The sequence below is a fragment of the Heterodontus francisci genome, chromosome 6 (assembly GCF_036365525.1).
Source record: "Heterodontus francisci isolate sHetFra1 chromosome 6, sHetFra1.hap1, whole genome shotgun sequence".
NCBI lineage: Eukaryota > Metazoa > Chordata > Chondrichthyes > Heterodontiformes > Heterodontidae > Heterodontus > Heterodontus francisci.
Window position 1 is genome coordinate 156,234,496 of NC_090376.1, and position 21,987 is coordinate 156,256,482.

The following is a 21,987-nucleotide window of genomic DNA, read 5'->3' on the forward strand; positions in this document are numbered from 1 at the left end:
CGTAACACCCATTCTCCTGATTCTGCCTGTAATGGACCCACATTTCTCTTAGCCAAATGTTTCCTTTTTACGTACCTATAGAAGCTTTTACAGTCCATTTTTATGTTTTTTGCTAGCTTACATTCATATTCTATTCTCCCTTTCTATATCAGTTTCTTCGTCCTCCTTTGCTGTATTCTAAAATCCTCCCAATCCTCAGGTTTACAGCTATTTCTGGCAACATTATTGGCCTTTTCTTTTAATCTTGTACAATCCTGAACTTACTTTGTTATCCACGGTTGACTGCCTTTACTTTTGGAGTTTTTGTGCCTGGAAGGAATGTATAGTTGCTGTAAACTATGTAATATCTTTAAAGACATTTACATATCTTTAAAGTACATTGTCTATGTACTGTCATACCTTTTATTGTATTTTTCCCAATCCACCTCAGCCAATTTGCCCCTCATACCTTCATAATTTCCTTTGTTCAATTTAAGATCCTGGCTTCCGATTGAACTACCTCACTTTCAAACATAATGTAAAATTCTATCATATTATGGTCACTCATCCCTAAGATTATTAATTAGCCCTTTCTCATTACATAACACTAGATCTAAAATGGTCTATTCTCCAGTCAGTTCCTCAACATACTGCTCTAAAAATAATCTGTAACACACTCCAGAAACTTGTCCTCTGCAGCAGTGCTCTTTAGGTTTACCCAGTCTATATACAGATTGAATTCACCCATAATTACTGTATTACCCATGCTACATACTTCTCTAATCTCCTGATTAATGCCATGCCCCATACTACTGTTTGGTGGCCGATAAACAACTCCTACCAATGCTTATTATCAGCACAGCACCACCTCCTTTTCAGTTTTCCCTGTCCTTCCTGAATGTCAAATATCCTTGAATATTCAGTTCCCAGTCTTGGTCACTCTGTCGCCACCTTTCTGTTATGCAATTAGATTATACCCATTTACCTCTATTTGGGCCTTTAAGTCGAATGCTGCATGCATTCAAGTAAAGTGTTCTTAACCTTATGTTCTTGACATTCTGCATTCTAAGCCTAGTTGATGATTGCCTTTGTTTCGCCTGCCTTCTAATGTCACTTGCTACATTTCTATCTCCTGTTACCAGCTTCACTTCCTTCCAATTTGAGCTACTCCTTATGTTCCCATCCCCTGACTAGTTAGTTTAAACCCTCCCCAACAGCACGAGCAAATCTCCCTGTGAGGATGTTGGTTCAGGTCCTGTTAAGGTGTAGCCTGTCCATCTTGTACAGGTCCTACCTGCCCCAGAACCAGTCCCAATGCCTCAGAAATCTGATGCCCTCCCTCCTACACCAATTCTCCAGCCACTTGTTCAATTGATCAATCCTCTTATTCCTGTGCTAACGAGCATGTGGCACTGGGAGTAATCCTGAGATTACTGCTTTGGAGGTCCTGCTTTTTAATTTCCTTCCTAACTCCCTAAAATCTGCTTTCAAGACCTCATCCCTCTTCCTACCTATGTCATTGGTACCAATGTGGACCACGACCTCTGTCTGTTCACCCTCCCCCAGAAAGATGTCCTGCAGCCACTCCGTGACATCCTTGACCCTGGCACCAAGGAGGCAACACACCATCCTGGAGTCACGTTTACTGTCGCAGAAATGCCTGTCTGATCCCCTGACTATTGCATCCCAGATCACTAGTGCTCTTCCACTCTTCTTCCTCCCCTCCTATGTAGCTGAGCCACCCGTGGTTCCACGGACTTTGCTGCACTGTCCCTAGGACTCGCTCCCACCAGCATCCAAAATGGAAAACCAATTAGCAAGCAAGATAAACTCAGGGCATCCTGCACTACCTGCCTGGTTCTCTTAGACTGCCTGGCTGTCACCCATTCCCTCTTTGCCTACATGCTGCTAACCTGCGGTGTGCCCACCTCTCTAAACATACTATCCACGTAGTCCTCTGCCTCGCGGATGCACAACAGTGGCTCCAGCCGCCACTTGAGTTCGGAAACCCAGAGCTCAAGCTTCCGCAGCCGGTGACTCTTCCTGCAGATGTGTTCATCTAGGGCACATGGTGCGTCCATGACTTCCCACATACCACAGGACATACATTCTACTTGGCCAAGCTGACGTGCCATAATGTAACTTTAAAACCTTTTTATTGCAATGAGAAGTAAAATAATTTACCAGTTACTCACCAATCAGCTTCTTCTCCTGTACCAAAGAGAGAGGCAGCTACTGGAGGCTGAAAAAGGAAGGAAGGAAGGAAGTCATGCACCAAACTCCCACTGTACGCCCTGTGTACACGAATTATTTTCTTCTTAATTTATACTTCCCTCCTTACCAAACTCCCTCACTTACCAAACTCCCTTCTTCACACTCTGCGCCCTCCAGCAGCACTGAGAGTTCCCTGATTTTATATTCTGAAACCAATGCTGTGTCAACTCTGCTAGAGCTCTGCTAAAGCTCAGAAACCAGAAAACGTGTAAAGAAACAATCAAAATGGCAGTCATGGTCTGAAGTTGTTGAACTCAATGTTGAGTCCAGAGGGCTGTAGAGTGCCTAATCAGAAGATGAGGTGCTGTTCCTCGAGCTTGCGTTGAACTTTACTGTAACACTGCAGTAGGCTGAGGACAGAAATGTGGGCGTGAGAGCAGGATGGTGAATTAAAATCACAAATCACCGAAAGCTCATGCTTGCTGACTGACCACTGGTGTTCTACAAAACAGTCACCCAATCTGGGTTTGATCTCCGCAATGTCGAGGAGACCACATTGTAAGCAGCAAATACATTGTATGTAAATTGAAAAAAGTACATGTAATTTGCTGCTTCACCTATAACGAGTGTTTGGGGCCTTGAGTAGAGAGGAGGTAAAAGGGCAGGTATTACACCTCCTGCGATTGCAAGGGAAGGTGCCCTGGAAGGGGACGAGGTGTCAGGCATAATGGAGAAGTGGACCAGGGTGTTGGGGAGGGAACGATCCCTTTGGAAGGCTGATGGGAGGGGAGGGGAAGATGTGTTTCATGGTGTCATCACGCTAGAGGTGACGGAAATGGCAGAAGATGATCCTTTGGGTGTGGAGACTACTAGGGTGGAAAGTGAGGACATGGGGAACCCTATCACATTTCTGGGAGGGAAGGGAAAGGGTGAGGACAGAAGTGCGGGAAATGGGTCAGACACAGTCGGGGGCACTGTCAACCACAGTGGGCCGAGGGTGGGAGAATCCTTAGTAGAGGTAAAAAGAAGACAGGCGGCACAGTGGCGCAGTGGTTAGCACCGCAGCCTCACAGCTCCAGCGACCCGGGTTCAATTCTGGGTACTGCCTGTGCGGAGTTTGCAAGTTCTCCCTGTGTCTGCCTGTGGGTTTCCTCCGGGTGCTCCGGTTTCCTCCCACATGCCAAAGACTTGCAGGTGATAGGTTAATTGGCCATTATAAATTACCCCTAGTATAGGTAGGTGGTAGAGAAATATAGGGACAGGTGGGGATGTGGTAGGAATATGGAATTAGTGTAGGATTAGTATAAGTGGGCGGTTGATGGTCGGCACAGACTCAGTGGGCCGAAGGGCCTGTTTCAGTGCTGTATCACTTTAAAAAAAGACATATCAGAAGTGCTGTTATAGAAGGTTTCATTATCAGGATAGATGTGACGGAGATGGAGAAACTGGGAGAATGGAATGGAGTCCTTACAGGAAGCAGTGTGTGAAGAAGCGTAGACGAGGTAGCTGTGGGAGTCGGTTGGCTTATAATGAATATTATTAGACAATCTATTCCCAGAAATGGAGACAGAGAAGTCGAGGAAGGGAAAGGAAGTGTTGGAGATGGACCATGTGAATGTAAAAGGGTGGAAATTGGGAGTGAAGTTGATGAAGTTTTCCAGTTCAGGACTAGAGCTGGAAGCAGCACTGATACAGTCATCAATGCATCAGAAAAAGAGTTGGGGGAGGGTGCCTGAGTAGGACTGACCCACCAACTTGTACTTCTTTCAACTTAGTATATCAAATTCGCCACTCAAACCCAGACTGGGTGATTGCTTTGCAGAACTCCTCTGCTCAGTCTGCAAGCATGACCCCGAGCTTTCAGTTACTTGCCATTTTAATTCACCACCCTGCTCTCACAGCCACATTTCTGTCCTCAGCCTGCTGCAGTGTTCCAGTGAAGCTCAATGCAAGCTTGAGGAACGGCACCTCATCTTCTGATTAGGCACCCTACAGCCCTCTGGACTCAACAACTTCAGACCATGACTGCCATTTTGATTGCTTTTTTACCATGTGCTGGTCTTAAACGTTTTTCATGTTTTTGCTTTCGGACAGAGCTGTTCATTGTACTGCCATTAGCACTCTTTCTGGACAAATGCTTTGTCTTTTACTACGGCTGTTACTACTCCCTTTGCCTTTTGTCCCATAATATCGTTGTCATTTAATCTCTCCTGCCCTCCGCCCTATCACAGACCTTCCCTTTTGTTCTTCTTCCTTGCCACCCCTTTCACTTGCTCAAAACCTATTTCATTTCTAACCTTTGCCAGTTCTGATGAAAGGTCACAGATCTAAAACGTTAACCCTGTTTTTCTCTCTCTGCAGATGCTGCCAGACCTGCTGTGTATTTCCAGCATTTTCTGTTTTTATTTTAGATTTCGAGGATCCGAAGTATTTTGCTTTATTTAGGTGTGACACTGAACCAGGTATAAGGCGCAAAAGAGAAATCTTTGGAAACCTTGCAAAAATAAAAAATTTCCATACAAATATTTCAGAGCAAATAAATCTGCCTTTAATGCACTAACAAACCCAAGATTATAAGAGATCATAATTGGAAAGTGATTTTTCTTAAATGGGAGAAGTTTGCCTTCTGCTGAATTATAACTGTCTTTAAATTGATATTGTTTTTGTTCGTTCCACTGTGTTCATATTCACATTAATGTGACTTATGCAGTTGTGCCCTGACTGTGGGAGAAACAGGATTTTGATTTAAAGCATGACTTTCATCTTGTATATTTAGTTTACCCGAGGCTAAATGTCTTTACTGTTGCGGAAAAGGCATTTGTATGTCCAATACACTTGCTCCTTCTTGGAGCAAGCACAAACGTATTAACATTCTTGTCAGAAAATTTAGTTCACTCTTAGCAATATTGTAGATTTGGGTTTGTTGTACATGGATGTGTGTTCATATGCTTCAATTATAAATTATGTCAATTCGAGTTTTATTTTTATTTACTTACAGGTACACAAAAAGCCTGATAAAATAAATAAAGATCTTCTCAGTGATGAGGATTCAGAAGACAAGGGGATCTGGGAGTCGATCACAAGGTATTCTAGCTAGGTTTATTTAAATATTTCCTGTTTCTTTGTTATTGATATATGATCATAAATAACTGCCAGTGACTTACAATATGAATATATTAGGAATAATGTGATGAGTCTATTGTCCAGGGGTGAAGCCTCACCTGCCAGGAACATATCAGTGATTTGAATGCATTGTTCCACAATTATCCATGAATAGAAGATCAAGTGAGGCACATGACTGAATTCATGATCTGTTCTGCCAAAACATGAGGCTATGCAGCAGGAGTGTGAACTTGTAATATTGCTCCCAGACTGTAATTGAGATGTTCAGTTGATATTCTAAACAGTTTGAGCAGATTACATTAATTGAACCTTGAGATTTTTGTGGCTATCTTGAATTTCCTCATTGTTGATTTATTTTCTGCAATTTACAGTGTAATACAGTGTGTACAACAGATGGCACAGCAATTAGAAATATCCATTAACCACACCTGTGGGACTTTCAAGCACTGTAGTCAACCCTGGAGCTTGTGGTAGCTCGAGAATTTAGTCAGTCTTGAGTGTCAGCTGTGTCTCAATTAGTAGCACAGTTGCATCTAAGTCGCAGGGTTTGGGTTCAAGTTCCATTCCAGGGCTGAAGCACAAAAATAAAGGCTACCACTCCAGTACAGGACTGAGGGAGTGCTGCATCTTTGGAGGTGCTGTCTTTTGGATGAGATGTTAAACTAACAACCCATCTGCCTGCTCGGCTGGGCATAAAAATCCCAATTGCTCTATTTTGATGACTAGCAGGGGAATTATACCTGTTGAACTGGCCAATATTTACCCCTCAATCAAACATCATAAAATATCTGGTCATCATCACATTGCTGTTTGTGGGAGTTTGCTGTGTACATATTGGCTGCTGCATTTCCTACATTGCAACAGTACTTTATTGGCTGTTAATCACTTTGAGAGGTCTGGTGGTCATGAAAAGCGCTATATAAATGCAAGTCTTTCTTTCTTCTACTAGGCCAATGTACAGCAGATACCTGTACTACAGTGGTTCTGAAGACAGCTTTAGGTGCTCAGACTGCTGTTGTAGAGGTCTTGGGCAAGTGTGAAGACATTTCCCTCTTCCTGCCTCAGAGTGGGTACAGACAAGCATGTTTCCAAGCTTTACTGACCAGCTTCACTGGTCATGCAGAGCAAGTGCCCAGTTTCAGTAGCATGGCAGATATTTGCTCACATGATGACATTATCTCAGATTGACACCACATCCTTGTGTTGCAGCGAGACCTTCCAAGTGCTTATACATATGAGAAAAAGGAAGCACAGTCAGACTACCCATGTTGTAGCACAAAGAGGTGCAGCCTGCAAAAGGCCCATCTCAGGATTGCCACCTCAGTACCAAGAAGCTTATAACACACATTAGCCAGCTAGCTCACATATTCCTGTCACGCAGGTAACACTTCAAAACACGAGGCTTGGTAAAAGAGGTCACAAACTGGCACCAAGACGAGAAAAGCCTAAACTCTCTATTGCTACAACAAATGTAAGTGATTAATTCATGTGGTTAAGTATGGGACAAGGTCCAGGGTTCCAAACTCTCTGGGAATGACCAGGAATCTTCCATTATTGGTGATTCCAATTCTAAGCACCATCTCTGGAGCACCGGAGATCTGAGATTTAAATTTCCCGCCACAGTGTGCCCTTACCCCCGCCCCCCCGCCCGCACCCAGCCTCCTTTCCGTGATGTCATTGCTACACTGCCTGAGATTGCGGTGGAAGCAGATTCCATTGAGGCATTCAAGAGGGAAGTGAATTGTTATATGAAAAGGAAGAATTTGCAGGGCTATGGGGAAAAGACGGGGGAGTGACATTAGGTGAATTGTTCCTTCAGAGAGCCAATGCAGACATGATGGGCCAAATAGTCTCCTTTTGTGCTGAAGCAATTCTGTGATTCTCTAATTCTCTGATATTCGTCAGCTTCGGGGTGGACATCTTGTCAGCTGCTTGTGCTGGACTAAAAATAACTTCCGATAATTTGTACAAAGCAGACCCCAATTTGAGAACCATGCAGTAAGCAGGCATTCGCCTTGGTATGCAACATGACTGGAAGAATGAGCAGAGGCTATTGACCAGGACAAGCTGCTCGAAGCGGGAGGTGGAGGAGGTGGAGAAGGGCTCTCAGCAGAAGGTCATATCCACAGAGGGTGTTCAGGGAGCACTTTTTTATATCTGACCTTCTGCGATGGCCATTATTTGAGACGTCTGCAATCACTAAGGAAATTGCCACTGTAATCTGTCAACTGCTGCAGCTACAACTCCAAACCACAGAACAGGGCAAAGACCGCGTTGCCAGTGGCTATCAAGGTAAACGTGCCAATGTACTTTTATGCATCTGACTCCTTTCAGATGCTGGAGATAATAGCAGCACCCTGCAGTTTGCAGTGCAATAAGAGAGGTCACTGAGCTCTTTATTCAAAGAGAAATGACTTGCGGATTTGCAAGGATTGCAGTCTTCCCCATGGTGCAGGGTGCCATGACTGCACGCACATGGCTTTTTGTGCTGTGTATGTCACCTCTGTCATGTACCAGATTCCATCCCTCAATGTGTGGCTAGTGTATGACCATACACAGCACATCATGCAGGTCAATGCCCTGTGTCCTGACAGAAGTCATGATGCAGTCACATTGTGGCAATCTACTATGCAATCTATATTTCAGCCACCACAGCAAACCAAAGGGTGGCTACTGGATGGCAAGGGCTGTCTGCTGACTCATGGCTCTGGTTTGTGACCCATGCAAACATGTGCAGCATGCATACAATGAGAGAGTCATGCTGCCACAACAAATAATATAGAGCAGGTCATTGGAGTTCTGAAGCAACGATTCCAGTACCTGGCCCACTCTGGAGGAGCCCTGCAGTGTTCAGCTGAATGGATCTCAAGATTTGTGGTCACATGCTGCATGCTGCACAATGCTGCCATCATGAGAGAACACTCTGTGCCACCATCTATCAGGTGAGCAACTGAGCAGCAGAAGCACAAAGAGGTGGAAGACAAAGAAGAGGAAGGGAGGTTGTAACCTAGACAGCGCTCTCTGCTGGATTGTATGTGAAGAATTAGTTGCAGTACGATAACAGTAACCTCAACCTCATTTCTCCATTCACCAACAGTTCCACACTCCTTATCTTCCCTCTGTAACTGGCAACACATCAGTCTCTTGGCCAAAATGTAAAAATAAAAGCCAACATATAAAATCCATCGTCTAATCCAAATTTATAAAATAAATCATAGCACATTGCATACAAACATAAATTAATCACGCTTCTGTGTTCCCTTAGTGCCTGTCTTCTGTTAGCCTTTGCCTGTCCTCATGTTGCTACGAAGTGCTATCCCTGTGACTGCAGCAGGCTGGCAGAACAAAGAACAGTACAGCACAGGAACAGGCCATTCGGCCCTCCAAGCCTGCGCCGATCTTGATGCCTGTCTAAACTAAAACCTTCTGCACTTCCGGGGACCGTATCCCTCTATTCCCATCCTATTCATGTATTTGTCAAGATGCCTCTTAAACGTCGCTATCGTACCTGCTTCCACCACCTCCCCCGGCAGCAAGTTCCAGGCACTCACCACCCACTATGTAAAGAACTTGCCTCGCACATCCCCTCTAAACTTTGCCCCTCACACCTTAAACCTATGTCTCCTAGTAACTGACTCTTCCACCCTGGGAAAAAGCTTCTGACTATCCACTCTGTCCATGCCACTCATAACTTTGTAAACCTCTGTCATGTCGCCCCTCCACCTCCGTCGTTCCAGTGAAAACAATCCGAGTTTATCCAACCTCTCCTCATAGCTAATGCCCTCCAGACCAGGCAACATCCTGGTAAACCTCTTCTGTGCCCTCTCCAAAGCCTCCATGTCCTTCTGATAGTGTGGCGACCAGAATTGCACGCAATATTCTAAGTGTGGCCTAACTAAAGTTCTGTACAGCTGCAGCATGACTTGCCAATTTTTTTACTCTATGCCCCAACCGATGAAGGCAAGCATGCCGTATGCCTTCTTGACTACCTTATCCACATGCGTTGCCACTTTCAGTGACCTGTGGACCTGTACGCCCAGATCTCTCTGCCTGTCAATACTCCTAAGGGTTCTGCCATTTACTGTATACTTCCCACCTGCATTAGACCTTCCAAAATGCATTACCTCACATTTGTCCGGATTAAACTCCATCTGCCATTTCTCCACCCAAGTCTCCAACTGATCTATATCCTGCTGTATCCTCTGACAATCCTCATCACTATCCGCAACTCCACCAACCTTTGTGTTGTCTGCAAACTTACCAATCAGACCAGCTACATTTTCCTCCAAATCATTTATATATATACTTATTTATATATTTATATATATACAAACAGCAAAGGTCCCAGCACTGATCCCTACGGAACACCACTAGTCACATCCCTTCATTCAGAAAAGCACCCTTCCACTGCTACCCTCTGTCTTCTATGACTGAGCTAGTTCTGTATCCATCTTGCCAGCTCACCTCTGATCCCGTGTGACTTCACCTTTTGTACCAGTCTGCCATGAGGGACCTTGTCAAAACCTTTACTGAAGTCCATATAGATAACATCCACTGCCCTTCCTTCATCAATCACCTTTGTCACTTCCTCAAAAAACTCAATCAAATTAGTAAGACACGACCTCCCCTTCACAAAACCATGCTGCCGCTCGCTAATAAGTTCATTTGTTTCCAAATGGGAGTAAATCCTGTCCCGAAGAATCCTCTCTAATAATTTCCCTACCACTGACGTAAGGCTCACCGGCCTATAATTTCCTGGATTATCCTTGCTACCCTTCTTAAACAAAGGAACAACATTGGCTATTCTCCAGTCCTCTGGGACCTCACCTGCAGCCAATGAGGATGCAAAGATTTCTGTCAAGGCCCCAGCAATTTCTTCCCTTGCCTCCCTCAGTATTCTGGGGTAGATCCCATCAGGCCCTGGGGACTTATCTACCTTAATGCTTTGCAAGACACCCAACACCTCCTCCTTTTTGATAATGAGATGACTGAGACTATCTACATTCCCTACCCTCGGCTCATCATCCACCAAGTCCTTCTCTTTGGTGAATACTGATGCAAAGTACTCATTTAGTACCTCGCCCATTTCCTCTGGCTCCACACATAGATTCCCTTCTCTGTCCTTGAGTGGGCCAACCCTTTCCCTGGTTACCCTCTTGCTCTTTATATACATACAAAAAGCCTTGGGATTTTCCTTAATCCTGTTTGCAATGACTTTTCATGACCCCTTTTAGCCCTCCTGACTCCTTGCTTAAGTTCCTTCCTACTGTCTTTATATTCCTCAAGGGATTTGTCTGTTCCTAGCCTTCCAGCCCTTACGAATGCTTCCTTTTTCTTTTTGACTAGGCTCACAATATCCCGCGTTATCCAAGGTTCCCGAAACTTGTCAAACTTATCCTTCTTCCTCATAGGAACATGCTGGTCCTGGATTCTAATCAACTGACATTTGAAAGACTCCCACATGTCAGATGTTGATTTACCCTCAAACAACCGCCCCCAATCTAAATTCTTAGTTCCTGCCTTATATTGTTATAATTACCCTTCCCCCAATTTAGCACCTTCACCCGAGGACTACTCTTATCCTTATCCACAAGTACCTTAAAACTTATGGAATTATGGTCACTGTTCCCGAAATGCTCCCCTACTGAAACTTCGACCACCTGGCCGGGCTCATTCCCTAATACCAGGTCCAGTACGGCCCCTTCCCCAGTTGGACTATCTACATATTGTTTCACGAAACCATCCTGGATGCTCCTTACAAATTCTGCCCCATCCAAGCACCTAGCACTAAGTGAGTCCCAGTCAATATAGGGGCAGTTAAAATCACCCACCACTACAACCCTGTAACCTTTACATCTTTCCAAAATCTGTCTACATATCTGCTCCTCTACCTCCCGCTGGCTGTTGGGAGGCCTGTCGTAAACCCCCAACATTGTGACTGCACCCTTCCTATTCCTGAGCTCCACCCATATTGCCTCGCTGCATGACCCCTCCGAGGTGTCCTCCTGCAGTACAGCTGTGATATTCTCCTTAACCAGTAATGCAACTCCCCCCCCACCCCTTTTACATTCCCCTCTATCCCGCCTGAAGCTTCTAAATCCTGGAACATTTAGCTGCCAATCCTGTCCTTCCCTCAACCAAGTCTCTGTAATAGCAACAACATCATAGTTCCAAGTACTAATCCAAGCTCTAAGTTCATCTGCTTTACCTGTTATACTTCTCGCATTGAAACAAATGTACTTCAGACCATTAGTCCCGCTGTGCTCCGCAACATCTCCCTGCTTGCTTTTCCTCTTAGTCTTACTGGCCTGATTTACTAGTTCCCCCTCATTTATTTCACCTGCTGTCCTACTGCTCGTGTTCCCACCCCCCTGCCACACTAGTTTAAACCCTCCCGAGTGACGCTAGCAAACCTCGCAGCCAGGATATTTGTGCCCCTCCAGTTTAGATGCAACCTGTCCTTCTTGTACAGTTTCCATCTGTCCCTGAAGAGCTCCCAATGGTCCAGATATCTGAAACCCTCCCTTCTACACCAGCTGTTCAGCCATGTGTTTAGCTGCACTATCTTCCTATTTCTAGCCTCACTGGCACGTAGCACAGGGAGTAATCCCGAGATTACAACCCTAGAGGTCCTGTCTTTTAACTTTCTACCTAACTCCCTAAACTCCCCCTGCAGGACCTCGCCACTCTTCCTGCCTGTGTCATTGGTACCGATGTGTAGCACAACCTCTGGCTGTTCACCCTCCCCCTTCAGAATGCCCCCTGTCCGTTCAGAAACATCCTTGACCCTGGCACCAGGGAGGCAACATACCATCCTGGAGTCTCTTTCATGTCCACAGAAGGCTGATGACTTTCAGTAGAGGAGACTACACTTGGCTTTGGAGGATAACCTTTGGATAGATGACCTTTGGAGGAAATAAACTTGCAGGGCTACGGGGATCGAGCAGGGAGTGGAGCTGACTGGATTGCTCTGCGGAGAGCCGGCATGGACTCAATGAGCCGAATGGTCTCCTTCTGTGCTGTATATGACTCTATGACCTCGATCAGCTCTGCCTAAGCCTAGATGGCTCGGCTTCAAATTGCATTATCTTTGCATGGTGGCAGCAGTCTGGGTTGACTGGATGACAGGCAACAGTAAGGGCACTGGCTGTAAGAGGTGGGATCGCAAGGGTTGTCATCTTGAGGACAACAGGTTCATGCTCCATGGATCCACTGCCGCTCCCCCAAGGGTGACACCTCAGCAATCCTAGTAATCTGTTGGAAGATAGATTGTTGGACTCCCGTAACACCCTGGAAGCCCCTTTGAACACTGGTATCCAGAGCCATAATAACAGCAGTCTGAGCTTGCATGGCAGCACTCAGACTTTTAGTGGAAACTGAGAAAATGACTATCACCATGGTTGTCTCCATAAGTGTGTTGATGGATTTGACCACCATGCCAAACTGGAAAGGATGGGCTTCAAGCTCTGCGCAAGGCCATGCGCACGGTTCATACTGGATTCTTCCTTACTCCTTACATTGACTGGAGGCTTTCTGGCAGGCTTCCCAATGCACCAAGTATTTCCTTGTGTACAGCCTTCAGTTTTCTTCTTTAGATCGACCTGTGGAAGTCCTAATCTGAGTCCTTTGCAGCAAAACTCATTCCAGGAGACAAGGGATGTCCCTTGAAGAGATGGCAACTCACTCTTTTACGGGACCCAAGACGGAGTGTTACGACCTCAGTAGAGACTGTTAACTTTTAAAACAAGAGATATGAACTTCCCAATGACCAATTAAAGAATCACATGACAAGATTTCATGTTTTAAGAACAAAGAACAATACAGCACAGGAACAGGCCATTCGGCCCTCCAAGCCTGCGCCGATCTTGATGCCTGCCGAAACTAACACCTTCTGCACTTCCGGGGCCCATATCCCTCTATTCCCTTCCTATTCATATATTAGTCAAGATCTCTCTTAAACGTCGCTATCGTATCTGCTTCCACCACCTCCCCTGGCAGCAAGTTCCAGGCACTCACCACCCTCTGTGTAAAAAACATGCCTCGCACATCCCCTCTAAACTTTGCCCCTCGCACCTTAAACCTATGTCCCCTAGTAACTGACTCTTCCACCCTGGGAAAAAGCTTCTGACTATCCACTCTGTCCATGCCGCTTCTAACTTTGTAAACCTCTATCATGTCGCCCCTCCAGCTCCATCGTTCCAGTGAAAACAATCCGCGTTTATCCAACCTCTCCTCATAGCTAATGCCCTCCAGACCAGGCAACATCGTGGTAAACCTCCTCTGTACCCTCTCCAAAGCCTCCACATCCTTCTGGTAGTGTGGCGACCAGAATTGCACGCAATATTCCAAGTGTGGCCTAACTAAAGTTCTGTACAGCTGCAACATGACTTGCCAATTTTTATACTCTATGCCCCGACCGATGAAGGCAAGCATGCCGTATGCCTTCTTGACTACCTTATCCACCTGCGTTGCCACTTTCAGTGACCTGTGGACCTGTACGCCCAGATCTCTCTGCCTGTCAATACTCCTAAGGGTTCTGCCATTTACTGTATACCTCCCACCTGCATTAGACCTTCCAAAATGCATTACCTCACATTTGTCCGGATTAAACTTCATCTGCCATTTCTCCGCCCAAGTCTCCAACCAATCTATATCCTGCTGTATCCTCTGACAATCCTCATCATTATCCGTAACTCCACCAACCTTTGTGTCATCCGCAAACTTACAAATCAGACCAGCTACATTTTCCTCCAAATCATTTATATATACTACAAACAGCAAAGGTCCCAGCGCTGATCCCTGCGGAATACCACTAGTCACAACCCTCCATTCAGAAAAACACCCTTCCACTGTTACCCACTGTCTTCTGTGACTGAGCCAGTTCTGTATCCATCTTACCAGCTCACCTCTGATCCCGTGTGACTTCACCTTTTGTACCAGTCTGCCATGTGGGACCTTGTCAAAGGCCTTACTAAAGTCCATATAGACAACATCCACTGCCCTTCCCTCATCAATCATCTTCGTCACTTCCTCAAAAAACTCAATCAAATTCGTAAGACACAACCTCCCCTTCACAAAACCATGCTGTCCTTTTACTATAGCAACAAAACTAAAAATCAACATTAACTAAACAGTACTTAGTAGGTAGCTAATACATTAAATTACAGAGAAAGGTATTTCCCATTAACACACTCAAAACCCCGATACCACATTTATACATTCAACAGTGTTCTTATCAAAAAGGTATAATTGCAGTTAAAAGTACCAGACTCCTCCCAGTTGCAGTGAATTGGATCTCCTGGTGTCCTGCTCAAAGCCGATGTCTTCTTCGCTCACTTCTTCCAACCACATTCGACTGGACTATCGTTAATAAGGCAACCTCTGGTGACCTCTTCAAACTGGGTTCGAATCTTAGCAGCCTTTTGCTATATCTGAGAGCAGCTGCTTCCCAGAAAAACAGCTCAATGGCCTCTCTCTCTCTTTAGGCTATGCAGCTCAGTGGCGCAGTGGTTAGCACCGCAGTCTCACAGCTCCAGAGACCCAGGTTTGATTCTGGGTACTGCCTGTGCGGAGTTTGCAAGTTCTCCCTGTGTCTGCGTGGGTTTTCACCGGGTGCTCTGGTTTCCTCCCACAGCCAAAGTCTTGCAGGTGATAGGTAAATTGGCCGTTGTAAATTGCCCCTAGTGTAGGTAGGTGATAGGGAATATGGGATTACTGTAGGGTTAGTATAAATGGGTGGTTGTTGGTCGGCACAGACTCGGTGGGCTGAAGGGCCTGTTTCAGTGCTGTATCTCTAAATAAACTCCATTGGTCCTCTTTTCTTCCTTTCAGCCTTCTGACCTAGGAAAGCCTTTCAAATTTATCCAGCTCAAAAGTCAATTGTAATTTGCCTTTTACAATTCTCAGAGACCATAGGTCTGACATAGCAAAACCATCTGGACCTTCCTTTGTTTCCAGGTGTTAAAAACTCGAATCTGCATTTTCAGAGCCCCTACCTCCCAGTTTACAATCTGAGAGTCTGGAGAGTAAAACCCATTCTCCTTTAGGTGTTGCAACCTTGCACCCTGCTTTCAAAAGGGTCTTTGATCTGGGTTCTTTGTTTTCATGGTAACCAAGACCTCCAGCTTGTCTCTGGGCAGAATTTGTGCAAGGTCACATGTTTCCTCCAAATGTCCATTTTACTCTGCATTAAAGATCACAGTTTTTAACACATAATCATACTACAAAGTCCAGCATTCATAACAGAAGCCACAGAGGCACTATAACCACAGCCATCTGCTCACAAGGGCTACCATTGAGCAGGCCATCAGGCTTTGAAGATGCAGTTCCAGTGCCTGGACTGGTCGGCTACCGCCCTGCAGTACATTCCTGTAAGGGTCTCGAGTATCATGGTGGTCTGCTGGCCCTCCAGAGAGGTGTGGACCTCGAAGAAGGTGAGGCCATGGAATGACACAGCTCATCAGAGGAAGAGGAGGAGGAAGATGCACAACTGCACAGGGAGGTGGCCGGGTCTGGCGCTGGACTCAAGAGTCTCATCAGAGTCTAGGCATGTTTCAACTGAGCCCTTGTAACCTAGGAGTATGGCATGGTCTGGAAATCACTTTGAAATGCCTGTGAGAACACTTCCATTGAAGAAGCAGCCTGGAATAAATCTACTCTCACCGCCAATGCAGGACGCACATCTTTGAAAGTTGATAAATCACCGGGACCGGATGAAATGTACCCCAGGCTGTTATAAGAAGCAAGAGAGGAAATAACAGAAGGTCTGACCATCATTTTCCAGTCCTTACTGGATACAGGTGTGGTGCCAGAGGATTGGAGGACTGCTAAGTTGTACCTCTGTTTAAAAGCTGGGACTCAAGTGGCATCCCCTCCAAACATTCTGCGCAATCAGCCCCACTGACCGGTTAGGGATACAAAGTGTGGCATGCATTCTGTGTATGTCAGTGCACTGCTCCTGCATCCACTCCAATTGCTGCCACATATGGCTCTGCATGAGGTTGGCCACTCTCTCAATGGAGGGACTCATGTGTTCAAAGCCCTGAGCCAGGGTCAAGCACATGACCTGATTCTCAGGCCATGACTGTGTATTGCCTCAGGGATCTCTGATGCGTGGGAACACATCTGTTTCTGCTGGTATAAGTAGAGCCTCCTTTCTTGTGACCCGGAGGCCCAGCTGAGCATGGCTGTGTCTGTCCTCCATCCTCCATGGGGGACAGCCCACAGCTGCCTCTGCCTCTCTCACCACCTCCTGCCCACTCATGATGCACTGATCACCCAGTGCCGCCCTACCTAATTGTGCACGAGGACCCACTGGGGTGACTGTATCTGAGCTGGTGCAGGTTGTGCTTGTAAGATGTAACAGTGCTTGCTGTGGTGTCTCTGATGCCAGCGCTTGCCCAGGAGCAGATACAGGAATCTGTCCTTCCCCCTCCATGTCAGAATCTGTGGGAGACACAAGAAAAACGGATGAGAACTGTTCTTTAAGAGCAGAAGCCTATGCAGTAGTGAGGCTTCCCAATGCAGCTGAACCTTTGGCATGCTGTCGAATGGGGTGGATTGCAATATCTTTTCATCCTCACCATCAAGAATGCCCATTTCTCCTTCCCTGACTTGCAATGGGCGTGAGGGGGCACCCTAACAACCTTTTTTTATTCATTTTATTCATTTCCTTCACTGTCGCAATAAATGCTGGCCTTGGGGGTGTCGCTGGTAAGGCCAGCATTTATTGCCCATCCCTAATTACCTTTGAGAATCTGGTGGTGAACTGACCTCTTGAACCTTGCGGCAGCCTGTAAGACAATGGCATCAGCTCCCTGTGCACAGGTGCTGGGGAATTTTTTAAAGCCCTGCCAACTAATTAAAATTTTTAAAGTTATATCCCCCCCCACCCCCACGGTACTGATTAAAAATCTGCCGCCCCTATCCTACCCCCAAATAACAATAACATTCATTATTTGCCCTCTCCCCCACAAAACACTTACCTTCCACACTGGACCTTTCCCCCCACCCCCCCAAACTGAACAAAGTGCACAGGTGACCCCTTCCCACATTCCCCTGCACTAATGATGTAAATTTGACCCCGTCCCCCTCCCACCACTGCACTAAAAATCTTAAGTTCCCCCTTCCCCATCCCTGCGGCACCTGCTTTCCCCAGATAGGAAAGTGAAGGCCCGTGAGTGCCGGCCGCAGCTCAGAAGATTGCGGTCTGAAGGTAAGTTTGAAGTCAATTTTATTTAAATCTATGCATTCTGCTAATTTGAATATTTTAATCTGGGTCCTGTCGCCCAGTGGCGGATGGCCGCTACAGAGCCTCGCCGCTGCTGGGAAGATTGGGCCCAGCCCTCTCGGCATCGGGCTCCGTGGTGGGCTGCTGCCAGAATGATCTTCCAGCTCCCCCGCCCCCCACCCCCACCCCCCGCTCCAACATGGAGCCCAATGTTGGAAGCTCTATAAAATCCCGGCCTTTGTCTGCTAACGGTTTCAGCGACCTCGATCCATGCCTGCTTAGTTTGGGAGGGTGGCCTTCTCCTGCTAGCCTCCAGAAAGAGGATCTCCCTCCTCTCCATCACTGCCTCAAGGAGGACCTCCAGATCAGCATCGGCAAAGCGAGGGGAAGCCCTGCCTCAGATTCCAGCCCGTTGCCTTTCCCGTTCCATGACTGCTGCTGCAATTCAATGAGTAAAGCGACAGCCACAATAATGGCTGCTGTGGTCTGCTAAATTGAACCCACACCCACTCAGTCTGTCCTCCATTTCTGACCTCCATTCCCACCCCCATGGCCTCTAATTGGCCACCCAACCCACCCTCCAACCAATTAACAGGCAGCCCCTTGAAAGTCGAGGCCTGTGACTGCTTCCTTCTCATGGGATCGGGAGGCGGAAACGGTCCCAACGTCCGTCTCCTGACCCCAGAAGGAAAATCTGTCTTCATCATCACTATCTAATTGGTCTTCCTGCATTGTCTGGGCAGGTTGCAGTTCTTAAGTATCTGAAAAGAAAAAGGGATGAGAAAATGATTGGTGAGGGGAAGGTAAGAAATGCATGCTTACACCAACTGCAGTTTGTAAGTCAGAAGGAATTGTGGGATGAGGGTGAAGTGGGATGTGAGAAGGTGGTATAGGTATGAGGGTACCATCATCTTCAATAGATTCAGCCCCTCCAATGGCCACAGGTTCAGCAATGGCCCTTCCCATAATGGCCAGTGCCGTCTCCTCCACGGAGGTTAGAACATGCAGGCGTGCACCTCCCCTTCCAGTTCATTCCTGCTGCCTACAGTTGTGTGCCACCTTCTCCTGTAGGAGAGAGGGAAGGGTGTCAGTGAGTGCCATCCAGTATTTTTGGCTGTCATGATTGAATAGCTGGTAGTGTGTGCAAGATCTGAGATGTGGTTGTGAGGCTTGCGACAGTGCTAAGTGTGTGAGGGTGAGAATTTGAATGTTGTTTATGAGTCCTGATTGATAGAGATTGTTGTTAGGTGAGTGATGGGGGTGCAATGAATTGAGCATTGGCTGAATCTAGTGGTGCAGTTGGTAAGATATGACATTGAATTTGCATTCACTGACCTTGACCACCCATGTGAGATTGTTAAATTTCTTGGGACTAAACTCCTGGCATTTATCTCTGCAGCTATCTGTTCCGACTGCCTTCTCACTATGTGTCTGGAGGGTCTCCTGTCCTCTTGTGAATAGAATATATCTCTCCTTTTTCCGCCTCCTCCACCAAGACCTCTAGTTCAGTGTTGGTGCACCCTCTGTCCTATGGTTAGTCATTGTTCCTTGTTTGCACCACACCATTCCAAATGATGTCAGCATCTCTAGCAGCCATAATTCACCTTTCCTTTAAGAGATATAGGCTAGCTTTAAGAGGCGGTGGTGTAGTGGTATTGTCACTGGACTAGTAACCCAGAGACCCAGCGTATTGTTCTGGGGACATGGGTTCAAATCCCACCACAGCAGAAGATGGAATTTGAATTCAATTAATAAATCTGGAATTAAAAAGCTCTGATGATGGCCATGTCAATTGTTGTAAAATCCCATCTGGTTCAGTAATGTCCTTTAGGGAAGGAAATCTGCTGTCCTTACCTGGTCTGGCCTACATGTGACTCCAGACCTACAGCAATGTGGTTGACGCTTACATGCCCTCTGAAATGGCCTAGCAAGCCACTCAGTTGTATCTATCCACTACAAAGTCAATAAAAAGGAATGTGGGGCGGCGCAGTGGTTAGCACCGCAGCCTCACAGCTCCAGTGACCCAGGTTTGGTTCTGGGTACTGCCTGTGTGGAGTTTGCAAGTTCTCCCTGTGACCGCGTGGGTTTCCGCTGGGTGCTCCGGTTTCCTCCCACAGCCAAAGACTTGCAGGTTGATAGGTAAATTGGCCATTGTAAATTGCCCCTAGTGTAGGCAGGTGGTAGGGAATATGGGATTAATGTAGGATTAGTATAAATGGGTGGTTGTTGGTCGGCACAGACTCGGTGGGCCGAAGGGCCTGTTTCAATGCTGTATCTCTCTATGAATGAAACCGGACGGACCACCCGGCATCGACCTAGGCACTGGAAACGACAACGGCAAACCTAGCCCTGTCAACCCTGCAAAGTCCTCCTTACTAACATCTGGGGGCTTGTGCCAAAGTTGGGAGAGCTGTCCCACAGACTAGTCAAGCAACAGCCTGACATAGTCATACTCACGGAATCATACCTGCCAGACAATGTCCCAGACTCTGCCATCACCATCCCCAGGTATGTCCTATCCCACCGGCAGGACAGACCCAGCAGAGGTGGTGGTACAGTGGTATACAGTAGGGATGGAGTTGCCCTGGGAGTCCTCAACATCGACTGTGAACTCTCATGGCATCAGGTCAAACATAGATGCTGATTACCTGCTGATTACCACCTACCACCCTCCCTCAGCTGATGAGTCAGTACTCCTTCATGTTGAACAGCACTTGGAGGAAGCATTTTTTTTTTAGAGATACAGCACTGAAACAGGCCCTTCGGCCCACCGAGTCTGTGCCGACCATCAACCACCCATTTATACTAATCCTACACTAATCCCATATTCCTACCACATCCCCACCTGTCCCTATATTTCCCTACCACCTACCTATACTAGGGGCAATTTATAATGGCCAATTTACCTATCAAACTGCAAGTCTTTGGCTTGTGGGAGGAAACCGGAGCACCCGGAGGAAACCCACGCAGACACAGGGAGAACTTGCAAACTCCACACAGGCAGTACCCAGAATTGAACCCGGGTTGCTGGAGCTGTGAGGCTGCGGTGCTAACCACTGCAAGGGCACAGGATGTACTCTGGGTGGGGGACTTCAATGTCCATCTCCAAGAGTGGCTTGGTAGCACCACTACTGACCGAGCTGGCCGTGTCCTAAAGGACATATCTGCTAGATTGGGTATGCGGCAGGTGGTGAGAGAACCAACAAGAGGGGAAAACTTACTTGACCTCGTCCTGCTGAGTATTTCCAGCACTTTCTGTTTTTATTTCAGATTTCCAGCATCTGCAGTATTTTGCTTTTATTTTAGCTCTATGTTTGATTTTATTTGCAATAATTTGCCCTCCAATAATTTGTTTTACACCAGGGAATTTATAATGGAGAATGGGGAAATGGCAGAGAAACTAAACAATTACTTTCTGTCTGTCTTCACGGAGGAAGATACAGAAAATCTCCCAGAAAAACTGGGGAACCAAGGAACTTGTGAAAATGAGGAACTGAAAGAAATTAGTAATAATAAAGAGGTAGTACTCAGAAAATTAACTGGATTGAAGGTTGCTAAAACCCCTTGACCAGATGAGCTACATCTCAGAGTGTTGAAAGAGGTGGCTATAGATAGAGTGGGTGCATTGGTGGTTATCTTTCAAAATTCTATAGATTCTGGAACGGTTCGTGCAGACTGGAAAGTAACAAATGTAACCCCACTATTTAAGAAGGGAAGGAGAGAGAAAATGGAGATCTACAAACCTGTTAGTTTGACGTCAGTCGTAGGAAAATGTTTCATCTATTATAAAGGATGTGATAACTAGACATTTAGAAGATAATGCTATGATTGGGCAGAGTCAACATGGATTTATGAAAGGGAAATCATGTTTGACAAACGTGTTGGAATTTTTTGAGGATGTTACTTGCAGCATAGATAAAGGAGAACCAGTGGATGTGATGTATTTAGATTTTCAGAGGGCTTTTGATAAAGTCCCACACAGGAGGTTAGTAAACAAAATTAGAGCACATGGGATTGGGGGTAATATACTAGTATGGACTGAGAATTGGTTAACAGACAGAAAACAGGGTAGGAATGAATGGATCATTCTCAGGAGGGCAGGCTGTTACTAGTGGAGTACCGCAAGGTTCAGTGCTGTGGCCGCAGCTGTTCACAATCTATGTAAATGATTTGGACATGGGGACCAAATGTAATATTTCCAAATTTGCTGATGACACAGAACTAGGTGGGAATGTAAGTTGTGAGGAGGATGCAAGGAGGCTTCAAGGGGATTTGGACAGGCTAAGTAAATGGGCAAGAGCATGGCAGATGGAATATAATGTGAATAAGTGTGAAGTGATCCACTTTGGTAGAAAAAACAGAAAGAGTATTTCTTAAATGATGAGAGGTAGGAGGTGTTGATGTCCAAAGGGACCCGGATGTCCTTGTTCATGAATCACTAA

General features: G+C 46.2%; 1 protein-coding gene across 1 annotated transcript in view; it reads left to right on the forward strand.

Annotated features, from left to right (window-relative positions):
• Nucleotides 1–21,987, forward strand: part of uggt2 (UDP-glucose glycoprotein glucosyltransferase 2) — a 740,193-nt gene that overhangs the window by 614,742 nt on the left and 103,464 nt on the right. The window contains exon 32 of the mRNA XM_068034396.1: nucleotides 5,192–5,277. Within this exon, the coding sequence (XP_067890497.1) occupies nucleotides 5,192–5,277 (86 nt within the window). The remainder of the gene's footprint in view (nucleotides 1–5,191; nucleotides 5,278–21,987) is intronic.